Source organism: Pseudorca crassidens, chromosome 4 (genome assembly GCF_039906515.1).
Source record: "Pseudorca crassidens isolate mPseCra1 chromosome 4, mPseCra1.hap1, whole genome shotgun sequence".
Lineage (NCBI taxonomy): Eukaryota > Metazoa > Chordata > Mammalia > Artiodactyla > Delphinidae > Pseudorca > Pseudorca crassidens.
Genome location: NC_090299.1, coordinates 4693781 through 4711087, shown reverse-complemented (window position 1 = coordinate 4711087; position 17307 = coordinate 4693781). Strand labels below are relative to the sequence as shown.

Here is a 17307-nt window from a genome sequence, read left to right as displayed (position 1 = left end):
TGTTGAGTCAGTTAAGTTGAGGTCATTTAAGAGAGCTTCTGTAGTAACAAATTCATTATAGATGGATTAAGCAAAGAAGGGAATTAATAAATTAAAAGTATTCACAGATCTCTTACGAAGCCAGGAGTAAGTAGTACAGTCATGACTCAGGAGAGACCAGAACTGGGACAGCCACTCACTCTCCTGGATCTCAGAAACCCACCTACGGTGCCATGCTTCTCTGTTACTGATGCTTTCCCCACGGTGATGAAATTGAGAGTGGATGCTGTCATATGCTTGTGGAATTTCTCTTTTTACACAGTATTTAATTCTTGATTCCTAAAGTGCAAATGTTAACTGTGTTATTTATGTGAATTGAGGTAACAATGAACCAAGATAAAAATCATCCCTAACACTACCTCTTTCTGTCCAGCCTTTTCCTGATTTCTAGTTCAGCTTGATGCTTTATTTTATAGCAGGGAAAGGAGTTGCCAGTAAGTTTTTTGGAAAGTTTTGCCTTAAAACACACCTTCATAAATGTATGGTTTTAAATTTTTATCCATAGGTTAAGAGATTTATAAAAAGGTGTGTGTGTGTGTATGAGAGGGAGAGAGAGAGAGAGAGAGAGGTGGAGGGGGGAATCGGAATGTTTATTTAGCCCTCTAGTAGTAAATAACACATTTTGCACAAGCATAGTAACTATATATTTATTTATTTTTATTAAAGTGTGCTTGTGTGTTTGTACTCCAGGTGGCAATCATAGAAGAATTAGTAGTAGGTTATGAAACATCTCTAAAAAGCTGCCGGTTATTTAACCCCAGTGGTAAGTGCTCAAGTTTTATGTTTTAAAAAAATCTTGAAAATCTTAATATGTTGCGAAATTCTTGATCAGAAGGTCAGTATTGTTCATTATTTAGTCAGTAAGCTTAGTATATTTAAACTTTTTTTCCCTTTAAGATGAAGGTGCATTAATGTACACATTGTGTGAAATGTACATTGGTAAGAAGATAATCAGTAGCTTATTGAAAAAAATTTTATGTAAAATTTAAAACACCTGCAAAACTAGATGTACTAGTATGATGACACTCCATTTACCCGCCACTCAACTTCAGTAGTTTTTACCTCATGGCCAAAGTTATTTCATCTGTATCCTTACCTACTTCCCTTAATCCCATGTTATTCTAAAACAGATCCCAAACATCACATCATTTCATCCATGAATATTTCAGTATTCTAAAGATTATAACCATAATAGCGTCACCATACTTGAACATTAATACTTTCTTAATATCAAAGAAAAAAGTCCATGCTTACATTTCCAGGTATCTTGGAAATAGCATTTTTTCTCTTTGTTTTTGAAGTTTGTTTGAATGAAGATCCAGGTGAAATCTATACTTTGAGTTTGTTTGATATGTCTCTTAGCCCTTTTTTATAAATCTGTAGGTTTTCCCTCTTTCTTCCTGCAATTTATTTATTAAAGAAGTTAGTTTTTTTCCCTTGAGTTTTTCTATAGTATGGATTTTGCTGAATATACCCATATCGTGTTGCTTAACATGTTATTTCTCTGTCCTCTGGATTTGTTACAAATTGGTAGCTGGATACACAGCTGTGCTGTCTAGTATGGTAGCCATTAGCCACATGGGGCTATTAAAATGTTTTCAATTAAATAAAAAATTTAATTAGTTGCACTAGCCACATTTCAAGCGCTGCTCAATAGCTAGTGCAAATCGAATGCCTGCCCTATTAGACAGGGCAGATCCAGAACATTTCCATCATTACGGAAACTTCTCACGGAAAGGTCTGACTGCAGGTTTGATGAGATTTGATTTGATTTTTTTTTTTTCCTTTTTGTTTTAAAGACAAAGGGATGAGCAAGATTATTTCAAGATGGTGGTGTGTTCTTTGATCAAGAGGCATGAAGTATTTGTTTCATATGTTAAGAACTGTTAAGAATTACAAGCTAGTGATATTCTACCATTCATTTTTTTATTATCTTAAAGAGATACTATCTGTCATCTGCTTATGCAGTATTTCAGTTTGTATAGAAAAAGCAAGATAAATGCTGCTTTTTCTCCCCTGCCTAGCCTACTTTTTTGTTCTTTACCAGTTTTCAAAATAATGAATTGGTTTAGTAGCATTCTTCAAAGATGGCCAATACATGTTTTAAAGGTATTATTATGAATTCATGACTTTAACCATATTTGCAGTTTCAAATGGTTTAAACCTTCACATACTAGGATAGTAGTTGATAGCTTCCTTGCAGTTTGGTATGACAAAATATTGTAGCTCACCTTGTATACTGCCCACAGCAGACGTGTAATCAGTTGTTTTTCCCAAGGAGCCCTGTTTCCTGCAGTGGGAAAGCCCAGTATGGGACCTGGGGTGCTTATTGCTATTGAGTTGATCACTGTTTCTAGGTCTCAGATGAATTTAAATAGTACTTTTTAGAAGGCGTTACCATGGTTTCATCGGTTAATCATCATGATGTTCCTTTGATTATCAGCATTTTCCTACATATTTTACAAATGTGGAAGAGGTTCAATGACATGCCCAAGAATATGCAGCACTTTAGTTGCAGATCTATCAGAACGGGAGTTGGTGAGTTCCACTCCTATTGTTTGTCCACTGAGCCATCCTACTTCTACTAGGATAAAAATAAGCACTCTGTTGCTTTCTTTGAAAGCAAATAACAGTTCTTAGATTTTAGAAATTTGTATTAAAAAATCATTTTTTAATGTGTGGGTTGTATATTTAACTTGCACACTTTCTTGTGAGTATATAAAAATAAAATTATGAACTAAAATACAGAATAAGTATTTTTACTCATCTCATTTTTTGGGTATAATTTTTATTTAACCTAAATTATGCATTGTTGCATATTCAGAATAATATTAAAATATGTTAAGAATCTTATAATCACCAAAATTCAAAATAACCACATCACAAGTATATTTATGTATAGTTTGGTACATTAGCTAGAAACCCAATTGAGCAGTCATGCCTTTCTTCTTTCTTTTTCTTTTTTTACCGTCACATTAATGGAAATTTTCTCTTTATTTATTTATTTTTTTTCCCTCATACATAACATCCTGATCAGTATACTCGTAGTTCTAGTACAACTTGTCGTGTCCTCTCCCCCCGAACCCTCCCCTTCCCCTCCCTCCCCTCAGTTTTCTTTTTAGGTAATTTGTTATAGCTTTGATCTCATTCATCTGCCATGTTAACTATATGAAGTTATTACTATGCAAGGCATTGTGCTAGGAGCTACAATGATACAGAGCAGAAAGCGTGGTCCCTTCCAAAGATTTTATAGGGTTAGAGCTAGTTGCATAACTAGATGCATAAATCACATGGTTTGAGCTGCTTCCCTTGTTAATAAAGATAGAGCCACTTTGCGGTGGCTAGTCTGTTACTAATATCTCTAATGACTAAGCTTGCTTTCTTTCCTCCCCCGCCCCCCCACTTTTCAAAGACGATGGGAAGGAAGAACCGCCAACCACGTTACTTTGGGTCCAGTACTACTTGGCACAGCACTACGACAGGACTGGGCAGCCGTCTGTTGCTCTGGGGTACATAAATACCGCTATTGAAAGTACACCCACGTTGATAGAACTCTTTCTTGTGAAAGCTAAAATCTATAAGGTAAAAATCTTTTCTCCTCTTTTGTTATGAGGCAGTGAAACACAAATTAAGAAAACACATGCTGTAGAGTCTGAATGCGGTAAGAGAAATGGCATATTTGATAGCTCGCAAAACATGGAGCAGCAAATATAGTCCATTTCTCAGTCTGATTACTTTGAGACTTGTCATGGTCATGCTCATTTGCTCACCCATCTATATCTGTTTATGTACAAACACAAGTATACATATATACGTACGGTCATTCATATATATGGTTGTTCATACACATACCTGGTTATTTTCTTGGTTTTAAGTAGCAAGACTATGGATAATAAATAATTACATTTGCTGCGAAATGTTTGTTTCTATTAACATTTCCGTAAGATCATATATATCAGTATCTGTTAATCTTAAAACGAAACTGAAGATGTCTACTATGAATTCTACGTATTACCTCCTTGCCGTTTCAACTCCTGGGTCTTGCTTGAGAAAAATCATCTTAAAGTTGCCGCTTTACTATCTTAATACAAATATAATTTAGTAATAAAAGCTCTTGGGGAAGAGATTGTAAACCAATAATTCATTTACCAAAAAATTATGAAATTAAGTAATTTTTTTTTGAAATTAATTAATTTATTTTTGGCTGCGTTGGGTCTTTGTTGCTGTGCGTGGGCTTTCTCTAGTTGCGCCAAGCGGGGGCTACTCTTCGTTGCGGTGCACAGGCTTCTCATTGCGGTGGTTTCTCTTGCTGCGGAGCCTGGGCTCTAGGCGCATGGGCTTCAGTAGTTGTGGCACGTGGGCTCAGTAGTTGTGGCTCACGGGCTCTAGAGCACAGGCTTGGTAGTTGTGGTGCACAGGCTTAGTTGCTCCGCAGCATGTGGGATCTTCCCAGACCAGGGCTTGAACCCGTGTCCCCTGCATTGGCAGGTGGATTCTTAACCACTGCACCACGAGGAAGTCCCCCAAGTAATGTTTTAAAAGCACTTTTTTAAAGCCAAGTAAGGCTCATTAGTTTTGTGACCTTCCCAAATGGACTAGTTAGACGAAGTAGAATGAGGATCATTGTGGAATGTCCACCAGTGGTCCTAATTGTAATGTTTCCATGGTTCTTTTGGAGTAGAAATTTGACCATCCGTTTGCCTTTTATGACCTTTACAGTAAACTTTGTTGTTCTGGCTTAAAGATTTTGATTATTATCTATTCTTTGATTCAGTGATTATTTTTGAGTATTCACTATGTGCCAGGCACTGTTGTAGTGTGTAGTCAATGAGGTTATAACAGTAGACAAAATTTTTAAAACAAATCTTTACTATCAGAGAGCTTATATTCTGCATCGCCAGAAAGGTATCAGAACTTATATTTCTGTAGAATGTATGCATCTACGTTGATTAGGGTTGTAAGAGACAGAAGATTACTGTTTCTTCCATTTGTGTTTTAGTTATTTATGAACAGGAAACTAATTACTTGCATAGTGAAATTAGCATACTCCGACTGGTTTATTTTGCTTTTGTACCCTGTTATTATTAGCATGCTGGGAATATTAAAGAAGCTGCGAGGTGGATGGATGAGGCCCAGGCCTTGGACACAGCAGACAGATTTATCAACTCCAAGTGTGCAAAATACATGCTAAAAGCCAATCTGATAAAAGAGGCTGAAGAAATGTGCTCGAAGTTTACAAGGGTTTGTACAGCTAGTTTTCTTGCTTGTGAATAAATAGTTCATACTTGTATACCTTGTTTATTTTTCAAAATTTACGTCTGATATTTTTAATATCAACACAGGATTTTAATTGAATTGCCTTATCAGAAAAAACTGAAATCAATATTAGTATAAAACATCATTTTTTAAATATGGTTGTACAGTGGGTTTTTAAACTCTGATTTATATTGATGTATGTTCAGTTGAAATTTTTAAGGGCGAAGGGAACTAATACTAATTGAACATCTGCCGTGTGTTACTGTTCTGTTTCTTATGTTACTTTCCATCCCCAATTATGTAGACCTTTTGATTAATCATTTACAAGGGTGTATGTGTATATTTTTTTAGTGGTTAGAAATACAATTCTAATTTCTTTCACATATTAACTATTCCCTCTTACCCTGAGAATGGTTTAAAAAATTAGAAAATTATTTTGAAAGAATTCAAATCAATTGACCATCTTTCCTTTTTAAATCCTGTGGTGGAATAATGTATTTGATAAGAAATTGTCTTTGAGTGTGTGTGCTTTTCATATAGGAAGGAACATCAGCGGTTGAGAATTTAAATGAAATGCAATGCATGTGGTTCCAGACAGAATGTGCCCAAGCTTATAAGGCAATGAATAAATTTGGTGAAGCACTTAAGAAATGTCATGAGATTGAGAGAGTAAGTACCACATACATAAAAGTTTCTCATTTCATTTTGTTACACATTGAAAGTTTTGAGGAAATCCTATAGTTTTTTTCTCTTCTCTCACCTTATAATGTATAGTAAGTGATTTCTAAAAACCAGTGTTCATATTTTTCAAGTTTTATAATGGAAATAATATAGACTATATTAAGCAGACTTCCCCATTGTCTACTCTTCCTGCCAGAATTTATGTAAGAAACTTAAGGGAAAGTTTGTATCTTGGCTGCGTTTTCATTGATTTCTGAATGTTTCTGCTACATTAATACATACAAAGCTCATCAAGCTATCCCAGAAACGTGTTTGTTGTGGGGTTGATTGGTGGTGCCTTATGCCCTGATACATATTATTTATAAGCTTTGAAGCCTTTTCACAGTACTTCTGTAACCTATGTAATTCCTCACGTTCTGATAAATTTATTCTTTTCTTAGTCCTTTTCACTTCTGAGTCATTTCTATCACTAGTATTTGGCTTTCATTTTTTATGATTTTCATATATAAAAATAATTTATATAATTTCATGCTTGTTCTGTTATTGAGTCGAGAACCCCAGAGCTTAGTTGAAATGTGTTAGCTTCCGGTTGCTTGACTTACTCACTGATTGATTTCTCACCGACGTACCAGCATTTCATTGCATAGGATTCAGATTTGTATTCTCAGAAAAATTACCAAATACTGCAGTATTAAAATCCTTTGCAAATTGTTCTAAAGACTGAATGTTTAACATGTAAATCTACTGTACTGCACTATTATGTATGCTAATAAATTCTGTTGGATTTGTCCTGATAGCTTTATTTAAGTATGATTAAGGAAGGAATAAATATATGTATTTTAAAGCATTGTGTTTCCTTTCATTCAACAAGTAATTCAGTGCCTAAGTACGCCATTATACTATGCTAGGTGATGGCCAATTATATTTGCTTATTTGATATGCAAAGTATTTAAATTGAATTATTGTCATTTTTAATATTTTTAAATTTTACTGATTTTTTTTCATGCCTGAGAAACAAGTAATTCCAAGGCTTTCATTTTTGTAGTTTCTTTGCTATTGCTATACTTCACTGTAATAAAAAAGATAATTTTGTTAGCATTTTATAGAAATCACTGATGACCAGTTTGACTTTCATACATACTGTATGAGGAAGATTACCCTTAGATCATATGTGGACTTATTAAAACTAGAAGATGTACTTCGACAGCATCCATTTTACTTCAAGGCAGCAAGAATTGCTATAGAGATCTATTTGAAGCTTCATGACAACCCCCTTACAGATGAGAATAAAGAACATGAAGCTGACACAGGTATAATAATCAAAGAGTTCTTATTGTTTCTGTGGTGTGTATGTGTGTACTTATGTTTTTGTGTAATGTAGATTTTTCCTGAGCTTTTTTTTTTTTTTTTTTTTTTTTGCCGTGTTGGGTCTTTGTTGCTGCACACAGGCTTTCTCTAGTTGCGGCGAGCGAGGGCTACTCTTCGTTGAGGTGCGCGGGCTTCTCATTGCAGTGGCTTCTCTTGTTGCAGAGCACAGGCTCTAGGCTCGTGGGCTTCATAGTTGTGGCTCACGAGCTCTAGAGCGCAGGCTCAGTAGTTGTGGAGCACATGTGGGATCTTAGTTGCTCCACGGCATGTGGGATCTTCCTGGACCAGAGCTCGAACCCGTGTCCCCTGCATTGGCAGGCAGATTCTTAACCACTAAGCCACCAGGGAAGTCCCTTTCCTGAGCTTTTTATTAAGCACCTTGTGGGACAGTGTTATACATGCTTTAGAAAATGGTGATGACCATTTTGTGAATTTTTCTAAGCAACAAAAGAAAAATACCGTTTACGTTAGTCTTTCAAAAGTTAAGCAAGCGGGCTTCCCTGGTGGCACAGTGGTTGAGAGTCCGCCTGCCGATGCAGGTGACACGGGTTCGTGCCCCGGTCTGGGAAGATCCCACATGCCGCGGGGCGGCTGGGCCCGTGAGCCATGGCCGCTGAGCCTGCGCCTCCGGAGCCTGTGCTCCACAACGGTAGAGGCCACAACAGTGAGAGGCCTGCGTACTGCCAAAAAAAAAAAAAAAAAGTTAAGCAGGAATTTAATTTGTAACTGATCACTAGCTTTTAAGGAGTTGAATTTCATGAACTTTACATTTAATATCTGGTTTACCCAATACTATAAATTGTAAAGTACAATACTATTTTTATATTAGTGTTGGAACTCCACATTAGTGTTGGCCGTCAGTATATCTAGTTATTTCTCCTTTTAGTAATAATTTATAATTAACCTACTAAAAGGTAAATATTGCTTGAACACTAAAACCCAGCTTAGAATTAAGCCAGTAAAATTGCTCAATGATTTACCATTTGACCAGTTTTAACATGCCATTTTTATAGCAAGATGTCAGGATGTGTAGGGAGAAATCTTCCTTAATTATTTGGGAAAGGATCTCAGCATAAAAGTGACATAGGAATGTAGAAAGATAAAAATTAATTGTTCATCCAAATATTTTGTGACATTTTCATGGCAAAAATGTTACAGGAGTTGGGACATAAAAACTGTGTCAGATTTTTTTTCTTCAGTCCTGAGTTTATGCCTCTCCTGATGTTATGGTTGGTTACTTTCTATACTTCCTCCTTCTAAAGTCCTTTGGATCTTTCTGTTAATTTGTTATTAAATTATATTTCCTGTTGCCTAAGAACAATTTAGAACTTTCTGAGGTCACATATAGAAACCCTTGTACAGATTTCACTTGAATCTCTATCTGTCGTTGCTTCTTCAACTGGCAAGAAGATACCAGTGAGAATCTACAGGACAATTTATCATTGAAGCTGAGAGCAGTGATCCTCTGGCTTCTTTTGTTTACCTTCCTTTTTTAAAATAAATAAACTTATTTATTTATTTATGGCTGCGTTGGGTCTTGGTTGCTGCGCGCTGGCTTTCTCTAGTTGCGGTGAGTGGGGGCTACTCTTCCTTGCGGTGCGCGGGCTTCTCATTGTGGTGGCTTCTCTTGTTGTGGAGCACGGGCGCTAGGCACGTGAGCTTCAGTAGTTGTGGCACGCGGGCTCAATAGTTGTTGTGGCTTGCAGGCTCCAGAGCGCAGGCTCAGTAGTTGTGGCTCTTGGGCTTAGTTGCTCCGTGGCACGTGGGATCTTACTGGACCAGCGCTCGAACCCGTGTCCCCTGCGTTGGCAGGCGGATTCTTAACCACTGCGCCACCAGGGAAGTCCCTGTTTACCTTCCTGTTCACTCTTCCTGCCTTCCACCTGTTCTTCAAATTATGCAAATAATGTACAATTAACTCTTAACATACAAAGTTGAAACAACTTAGAAAAATAACTAGCAAATGTGAAAATCCCCTTTCCCTTTTCTCCTACCCACAGGCTGTCTTCTTTCAGAGGGCTACCCCTATGAAACGTTCAATTTCCTTTGTGCACAATTACCATTTTCAGAGCTTGATGTGCACACATGCTCTACACACACCTTTCAGGGTAGTTCTTGTGGTTGTTTGTTCGTTTTATTTTTATAGCCCATAAATGGGATGATATGATTCATAGTGTTTTGAAATTTATACTTTTTCCCCTTCATTTTATAGTATAGTTCCATGTCTGGGCACAGCTAATATCATCGTCAGTCATTTTAATGGCTCTGTGGGAATCCACGTGGGTCCCCCCCAGCCCCTTACAGTGTTACAGTAAATGTCCTGTAGGTCATCATTATGCACGTATTTTATTATGGATTGTTAGGGGTGGAAATTGCTAGGTCAAAGAGTATGAGAAATGCATAAAGCTGCCTTCCATGAAACGTTTTTATTGCCACCAACAGTGGACTGATATTTTATTTTATTGCTAACACTGAAAATTGTCCATCCTTTACATTTTTGTTACTTTGGGAAGAAAATCTAATTTATAATTCCTAGATTTTTAAGAGTGGAACCCCTGCATACGTTTTCATGTGGCCTTTAGGCTTCTTATGTGAATTGCCTGTTCATATCTTTTGCCCATTTTATTTTGAAACTTCTTGGTTCGTAGGAGTTCTGTACATTCTCAGGACTGTAATCCTTATTTATGTGTTGCAAATATTTTCTTCCTGTCACTTAGGTCTTATGTTTGTTTACAGTGAGTGTCTTTCTTTATGTAAAAGCTTTAATTTTTCTGAAATCAAAGTTGTTTAGTCTTTTATGGTTTCTGGGTCTTGCTTAGAAAGGCTTTTCTCCTTCAAAATGTAAAATATATTTATAAATATCTTCTATGTTTTCTTATATTATTAGCTTTGTTATTTCTACATTTGTCTGTTTAATCATCTGGAGATAATTTTTATATGTGATGTGAGGTGCAGGGTAGCTTTTTTTATCCCCACATAAAAGACTGCTGACTCCTAAATGGTGCTTACTGAATAGGTTGTCCATATTCCCCACTCTTTTAAAATGCCACTTTTATCCTGAAGTAAGCTCTGAAAAAATACTTTGGTGGGTTGTGGGCATGGTGTCTTGTTCTCACATATATTAAAACTTAGTGTGAAGACACAGTAAAACTATGTTGTATTGACATCAGTACACGGGTTTCTCTTCTTATCCATTTTTCTCTTCTTAATCTAACACTATGTCTTTCGATTTTTCTTGGTTTTACATGTTAATTTTTGCTTATGTAAGAACTGTAGAGTTAATTGATCTTCCAGAAAGTTTCTTTTGGAGCTTTAATTTGAATTGCATTTAACATATAGGTTACTGTTTGGGGATCAGGAGATCTTAAACAACATCAAGTCTTCGCATACTAGAATGCATGTATCTCCTATTTATATTTTAGTGTAATTGTTGTGTTATAACTTTAGCAAATTTACTCTTAGCATTATCCTTACATGTCCCCCTTTCCCATTACAGTATTCCAAATGAATATTGTTATAGTTTTTGTATGTTGCTATCCTTATTGAACGTTGATACTAGGTTTAGTAGATTTTTCAGTTGATTTAAAAAATTTTTCTACGTAGGCCGTTATATTAATCTGTAATCAGTTTAAGTATTCATACCTCTTTTTTTCCCCCATGCCTTATTGCATTGGTTAGTGTTGCTGAAATAGTGCTGATTAATAGGGACAATAGTTTGCTTGCTGCCATTTTTTTCCTTAGACACAGTGCTTTCTAATGGTTCACCAAAAAGCTTGACATTTATAGCAAAGATCTGGTAGGTACCCTTTATTTGCTTGAGAAGTTATCTTTTGCTTCTCATGTTTTTACCCCTTCAGTAAACTTAAGAGTCTTCATATGGCCAGATTTCTTTTATTTTGCATTCTTATGTGTATGTTAGTTTGGCTGGGTAGAGAGTCTAGATTCAGATGGTATTTTCTGTGTATACACATATACGTGCATATGTGCACATATACACAAACACAAATTTTTTTAAAAAAGATAATGCAATATTCTAGCGTAGTAGAATTTTCCTTTGGCTCCTCCTAAGCTAAAATTTTGAGTCTCTATTAAGTTCACACAAGTACTAGCTAATTTATGTAAACTTGAGATAGTGCCTATCCAGATAATTAGCACTAAATTAAGTGAAACAGGATTTGGACTCTTAATGTCTATATTAATTTCCTGTGTAGATTCCTTTCTCTATCGTGGTGTGGCAATTATTGTGAACTGACGAGTCCTCTTAAGGCAGTGAGAGGCATTACAGAATAGGGTCACGAACTAGCCTGTGGGCCAAATCCATACTGCGGTTTGTTTTGGTACATGAAGTTTTATTGGGACCTAGCCAAGCCCATTCATTTACATACTATCTGTTGCTCTTTTTGTGCTATGACAGCTGAGTTTAGTTGCAACAGAGACCTGTGGCTTGCAAAGCGAAAAGTATTTAGTATCTCGCCTGTTGAAGAAAAAGTTTGCTGACCCCTGGTGTAGCATAGTGGAAAGAGAGAGTTTAGACTGGAGGCAAAGTGAAGTGGATTTACATCCTTGCTCTGTCTTTTACTATCACTCTGAGTCATTATTTTTCTTCTGAAAGCTCAGTTTTCTGATACATAAAATAATATTATGAGGTTGTTGAGATTGTTAAATAAAATAATGTGTGTATTGTGTCTAGTCTTGCAGTAAGGATGCAAGTGGTAGCAATTATTTCACAAATCATTAAAAGGCCAGAATTTATGTGGCCACTCACGCAGTCTTGTGTTTCTAGGATGTAATGTTTAGTTCTTGTTTGAAATTTTCTTTTCTAGTAGTAAGGAATTCTTTACCAGGAAAAAGAGAAACAGGTATAAATTTGTTTTTATCTATTGCTGCATAATAAATTACCCCCAAATTTACCATCTTGAACCAACCATTTCCATAGGTCAGGAATTCAGAAGCATCTAGGTGGTTCAGGCTCAGGGTCTCTTAGGAAGTTGTAGTTAAGATATTGGCTAGAGCTGTAGTCATCTGAAGGTTTGGCTGGGGCTGGAGGATCCATTTCCCAGATGGCTTACTCGCATGGCTCTTGGCAGGAGGCCTTAATTCCTTAGTCTCTCCAGAGGGTGTCTTGAGTTCCTCAAGACATGGTAGCTGGCCACGCTAGAGAGCAAGGAGGAAGCCATAACACCTTTAATGTTCTCTTCTCTTGACATAACACCCTGCCACTTCCTTTACATTTTAATTTGTTGAGTGGGTCACCAGGTACAACCTATACTTGAGTGGGAAGGAGAAATCAAAGAATTTGTGGACATATTTTTAACTGCCACGTTCTGCATTCTGGACACAAATTACTTACATTCTTAATGCAAAATATACTTGCCCCTCTCAAGGCCTCTGTAAGTCTCATCCCATTACAGCATTAGCTCAAAGTCCAGATCGTTATCTTGTGAATGAGGTGCAGATGTTGATGAGGTTTTTTGAATATGGTTCTTTAGTGTAGCTCTTCAAGTAGAGTTCTTGATATGAAATCCTGTGAATTAAGAGTTCTTGATAAGAAATCCTGTGAACCAGTATAAAGTGGTGAGAGAGAGGCTAGGCGCCCACTGTAGACACAAAGGGGTGGTGAGGGGGGAACGGGAGGCACATTGGAGTTACTGGTTCATGTCAATTCTCAAGTCCAGTTGGGTCCAGGTTAGCAGTTCTTTGATGAGGACTCGAGACCTAGGAATAATTCTTTATGGATCTTGGCTCTGCCCTCTGGGTTCCTGGTTCTACCTTCTGAATCCTTCTTTTTTCTTGAAAGTTAGCGTTTGTCTGCAGCTAAGTAGTTTCTTAATCCGCTTCCAAAATTTGGGGGTGGGGTGTCTGAAGACCTCTTTTCATTTTATGCTATGTTCCTTTCAGTCCAAGTTTCCGTGTTTCTACCGTTATAATTCTCTTTTAAACTTCATGAATCTTGTGTGAATCTCATTGAAATCCACATGCACAAGTATCTTTGTCTACTTTGAGATCTTGCTGAGAGGACAAAACTTCTAAGTTTCTTAGAAGGTCTGCTGTGTGATTGAGAGGATCTGTGGATCACACCCTTAAAATTTTTAAGAGAACCTTTGTTTGACTAGTAACTGAGACACCATTTTTCTGAATTCTGAGTCTTAACAAAAGATTTTAAAGCCAAATTCTCTGCTCTCCCTTTTGACCTGTTTTCCTGGCAGTGCCCTGTGTTTGATCTTTGCTCAGCAGTCATTTCTGGAGAGGTTGAGAATTTTCAAAAACCTCAAGTCCCTGCTCCTTCCTTTAGTTTCTTTCTCTTGCATTTTTGCTAGAAGCAGCAAGAAGAATCAGGTACCATCTTCAAACCTCTTCTCCCCCCCACCCCCCCATGTTTTGGGGCCTAGAAATCCACCTAACGGGATCATCCGGTTCACTTGATGCATTTTATAAGTGTTGCTAAGCTGTCTGCCTCTATGTGATTATAAGTGTTCCTCACTTCACTTTAGCCCTCACTTGCATCCTCTTCGAAATCTAGATATCTATTAATAGTCTAAGGCTCTTAAGCTTACATTAATTCTCTTTTCCAAGTCTTCTCACCTTTGGCCACTCTCTGGTCCCAGAGCCACTCCCCACATTTTAGGGTTTTATTGCAGCAGCATCGCACTTCCAGGGACCAAAATATGTTGGTTGTCTATCGCTACATAACAAATTGCTTAGCAGATTTAAACAACAAACATTTATTTCCCAGAGGTACTGGGGGCCAGGAATTCAAAAGTCACTTAGCTGTATGATTGGAAAGACTTATGGTCTCTCAGGAGGTTGAAGTCGAGATGTCAGCCAAGGCACCTGAAGGATTGGAGAATCTGCTTCCAAGATGGCATGGCCAGAGGACTGTTCTTGGCCACACGGGTCTTTACATAAGGTGGTTTGGGTTTCTTCACAACGTGACAGCTGGCTTCCTCTGAGTGATCCAAGGGAAAGCAAGGAGGAATCCACAGTGCTTTTATGTCCTAATCTTGGATGTCATACACTTTCATTTCTAGTACATTCTATTAGTGAGAAGTGAGTCACTAAGTATAGCCCACATTTAAGGGAAAGGGAAATAGACTCCACTTTTTTAAGGGAAGAATTTTGGGGCATATTTAAAAATCACCACGGTGGTGGCGTATTTTAGAATGAATTTTTTCATTTCTCATTATTAACAAGTATTTTCCAAATAAATACTGATTGTACACGTAGCTTTCAGATTTATTGCTTTAAGTCTAAACAGTACAGATTTTCCACTTTATTATGGCATGTTTATCAGTGATTTCCAGTCTTTCTTTGAAACATTCTATAGTTGTACCTCAAGGGATATTGTTAATTTTTAATGTCAAATTTTAAATTTACTGTGTAGTTATTCATTATTCCTTCAACAAATATTTGAGTGTTTTCTCTGTTTTGGTATGCTGCTAGGCCCTGTCAATACAAAGATTATGAGTAAAACAAGGTCTCTTCCACCAAGGAACTGACGGTCTAAAAGAGAAATAGATGTATAAACAAAGTATTATGACAAGCAGAATATGTGAGGCACAGTGGCAGCACTGTTTGACAGGATTAGAGACGGCATAACTAAGAAGGCATGGGACCGTGCCACAGAGTTAGGAACCAGCTTGTCACATTCCTAGAATTGCAAGTGGTTTACTGTCGCTAGAGGAGCTCACGTGCTTTTGAGTTTTGCTATGGTTGCCACGATAGGGTGGGTCTCGCAAGTTTTTTGAGGAGGTTAGTGTTCTTTAGCAAATGTGGCACTATTAAAAGGTACACATAGGCATATGAACATGTGTAACATGAAAGATTTTTAGTGGGAGTTTATATGGGAATATTACATAGTAATTCATCATTTCTAATCTGATTAACACGTTGATAATTTTATTAACACTTGCTGCTTACAGCAAACATGTCTGACAAAGAGCTAAAGAAGCTACGTAATAAGCAAAGAAGAGCTCAAAAGAAAGCCCAGATAGAGGAAGAGAAAAAAAATGCAGAAAAAGAAAAGCAGCAGAGAAATCAGAAAAAGAAGAAGGACGATGATGATGAGGAAATTGGAGGTCCAAAAGAAGAACTTATTCCCGAGAAACTGGCCAAGGTACTTAAGAATAGTGTTTGGCACAATTGAGTGAATTTCATGACCACCTATTGTCATTTTATGTGGTCTTATTCAGCCAATTTGATTATAGATTTTAGAGTAAAAAAATCACTTTAATTTTTAGCTTGCTTTCCCTTCCTTCCTTCCTTCCTTCCTTACTTCCTTCCTTCCTTCCTTTCTTTTCTTCCTTCCTTCCTTCCTTCCTTCCTTCTTTCCTTCCTTCCTTCCTTCCTTCCTTCCTTCCTTCCTTCCTTCCTTCCTTCCTTCCTTCCTTCCTTCCTTCCTTCCTTCCTTCCTTTTCTTCTCTCTCTCTTTTGTTCTGATTGTATCTCACATTTAGAACTTGAAGTAATGATTCTGATCCAGAGTAATCCAGTATATGGTATATTGGAGAGTTTTGGCTTTTGAGTCATTCTGATCTGGGACCACATATTAGCTCTTACACTTCTTTGTGTATCTTGGACATTTTGTCTAACCTCTCTGATGGTTTTCTCAAATATAAAATGGGACTCGGAAAAATCCCTACTAGGCAGAAATGTTAGGACTAGAAAAAATGTATGTGTAAAGAATGTAGTGTCTGTTGTAAGTGGTAACATTGAACTTTTTATATCTAGCCTAAATTGAGCTTTTTAAAAAGTGAATTCTGTATGTCTCTCTCTCACTCATGTTGTCAGTTTACACTATTTCTTTATTGTATTTACTATTTGTACCTAATATCTTAAAAGTCCTCAAATATTTTCCCCAAGCCAAAATCTTATCTGCCATTTTTAAACTATTAAGCTGAAACCAAGGCATTCGTTGTCCTGTGAATCATTTTCATCAGTAACGTACATACGCACTTTTCTTCTGGCCCTCGACACCCTCCTACTCCACGTGCAGATAATTGCATGATTTACTACGTTAAAGCAATAACATAAGCATATTGCCCTAGAGTTCAGTTTAGCCTTACTAGTAACTAAAAATTCAAAGTCATTGATTGCTTTATAACTAAGGAAAATTATAATACCTAATGAATAGAGTTGGAAAATATTTTTAGAATTATATCAGAGCAGATGGACAGTAATATCTCATGGCAATATTACTGTTTAAGAACCATAGATAAATGTAGCTTGGATTTCACAAAGCTGTATGTACAAATAATTGTGTGCTTTCTAAGAACAAAGACACTGCCTTTTTATTATTGTTGTTGGGAGCTTACTGGAAGAATATACAGGGACGTGAAGAGCACCGAAAATTGACCTTTTAGGCCCCATGGAAAACTACAGAGTTACTCGGGGATAATACCAACTTTAGGGGCTTTTCATCTTTATGCCTCAGCATTTTTTCTTGCTACCACTTTTACCACCATCACTGACTGCCTGCCACTGTCATTCTTTCCACTTGCTTTCTCTGTGTCCCACAACTTTATTTAATGACTTTTTTCTTGTAACTCTTTATGTCTCGCATTATAGTTCTTAAAGAGGGGATCTGTTTGGATTTAGTAAGTGTCTAATAAGGAGTACCCCACAGAGCAGAATTCTTGTACCAGGTCTCCTTATACACTATTCCATTTTCTTTGTGTTTCACCTATAATGGCTGCTTTGGGGCCAGATGTCAAGTTGTAGTCTAAACATTTGTAGCTAGACGGTTGTAGTCTCACAACAAAATAATGCCTACATAAAGTGCTTCTGACTGCTTTATTTGAAAGGAGCCTAGTGGAAGGCACCCACCTTCATGGACTGCTCTTCAGTATATGCCGTTCTTACCTGTTAGGCGCATAACACCTTTCTCTTCCAAGGATGACTGCCTCCAAGATGCCCCCGTCTGATAGCATCCACAGTCACCCATATTGCAGTGCGGTGGCAAGGCCA

At 37.1% G+C, this 17307-nt stretch overlaps 1 protein-coding gene across 3 annotated transcripts in view; it reads left to right on the top strand.

Moving 5' to 3' along the window:
- The window catches only part of NAA15 (N-alpha-acetyltransferase 15, NatA auxiliary subunit), a 75931-nt gene that overhangs the window by 42779 nt on the left and 15845 nt on the right, over nt 1–17307 (top strand). For 2 of the 3 annotated variants that reach the window (XM_067735057.1, XM_067735056.1), the window contains exons 10-15: nt 730–802; nt 3452–3621; nt 5128–5280; nt 5836–5964; nt 7073–7286; nt 15264–15457. In XM_067735057.1, coding sequence (XP_067591158.1) covers nt 730–802; nt 3452–3621; nt 5128–5280; nt 5836–5964; nt 7073–7286; nt 15264–15457 — 933 coding nt within the window. Of the gene's footprint in view, nt 1–729; nt 803–2482; nt 2578–3451; nt 3622–5127; nt 5281–5835; nt 5965–7072; nt 7287–15263; nt 15458–17307 lie in introns of those variants that run through there. The other variant, XR_010942848.1, reaches the window with a different exon arrangement.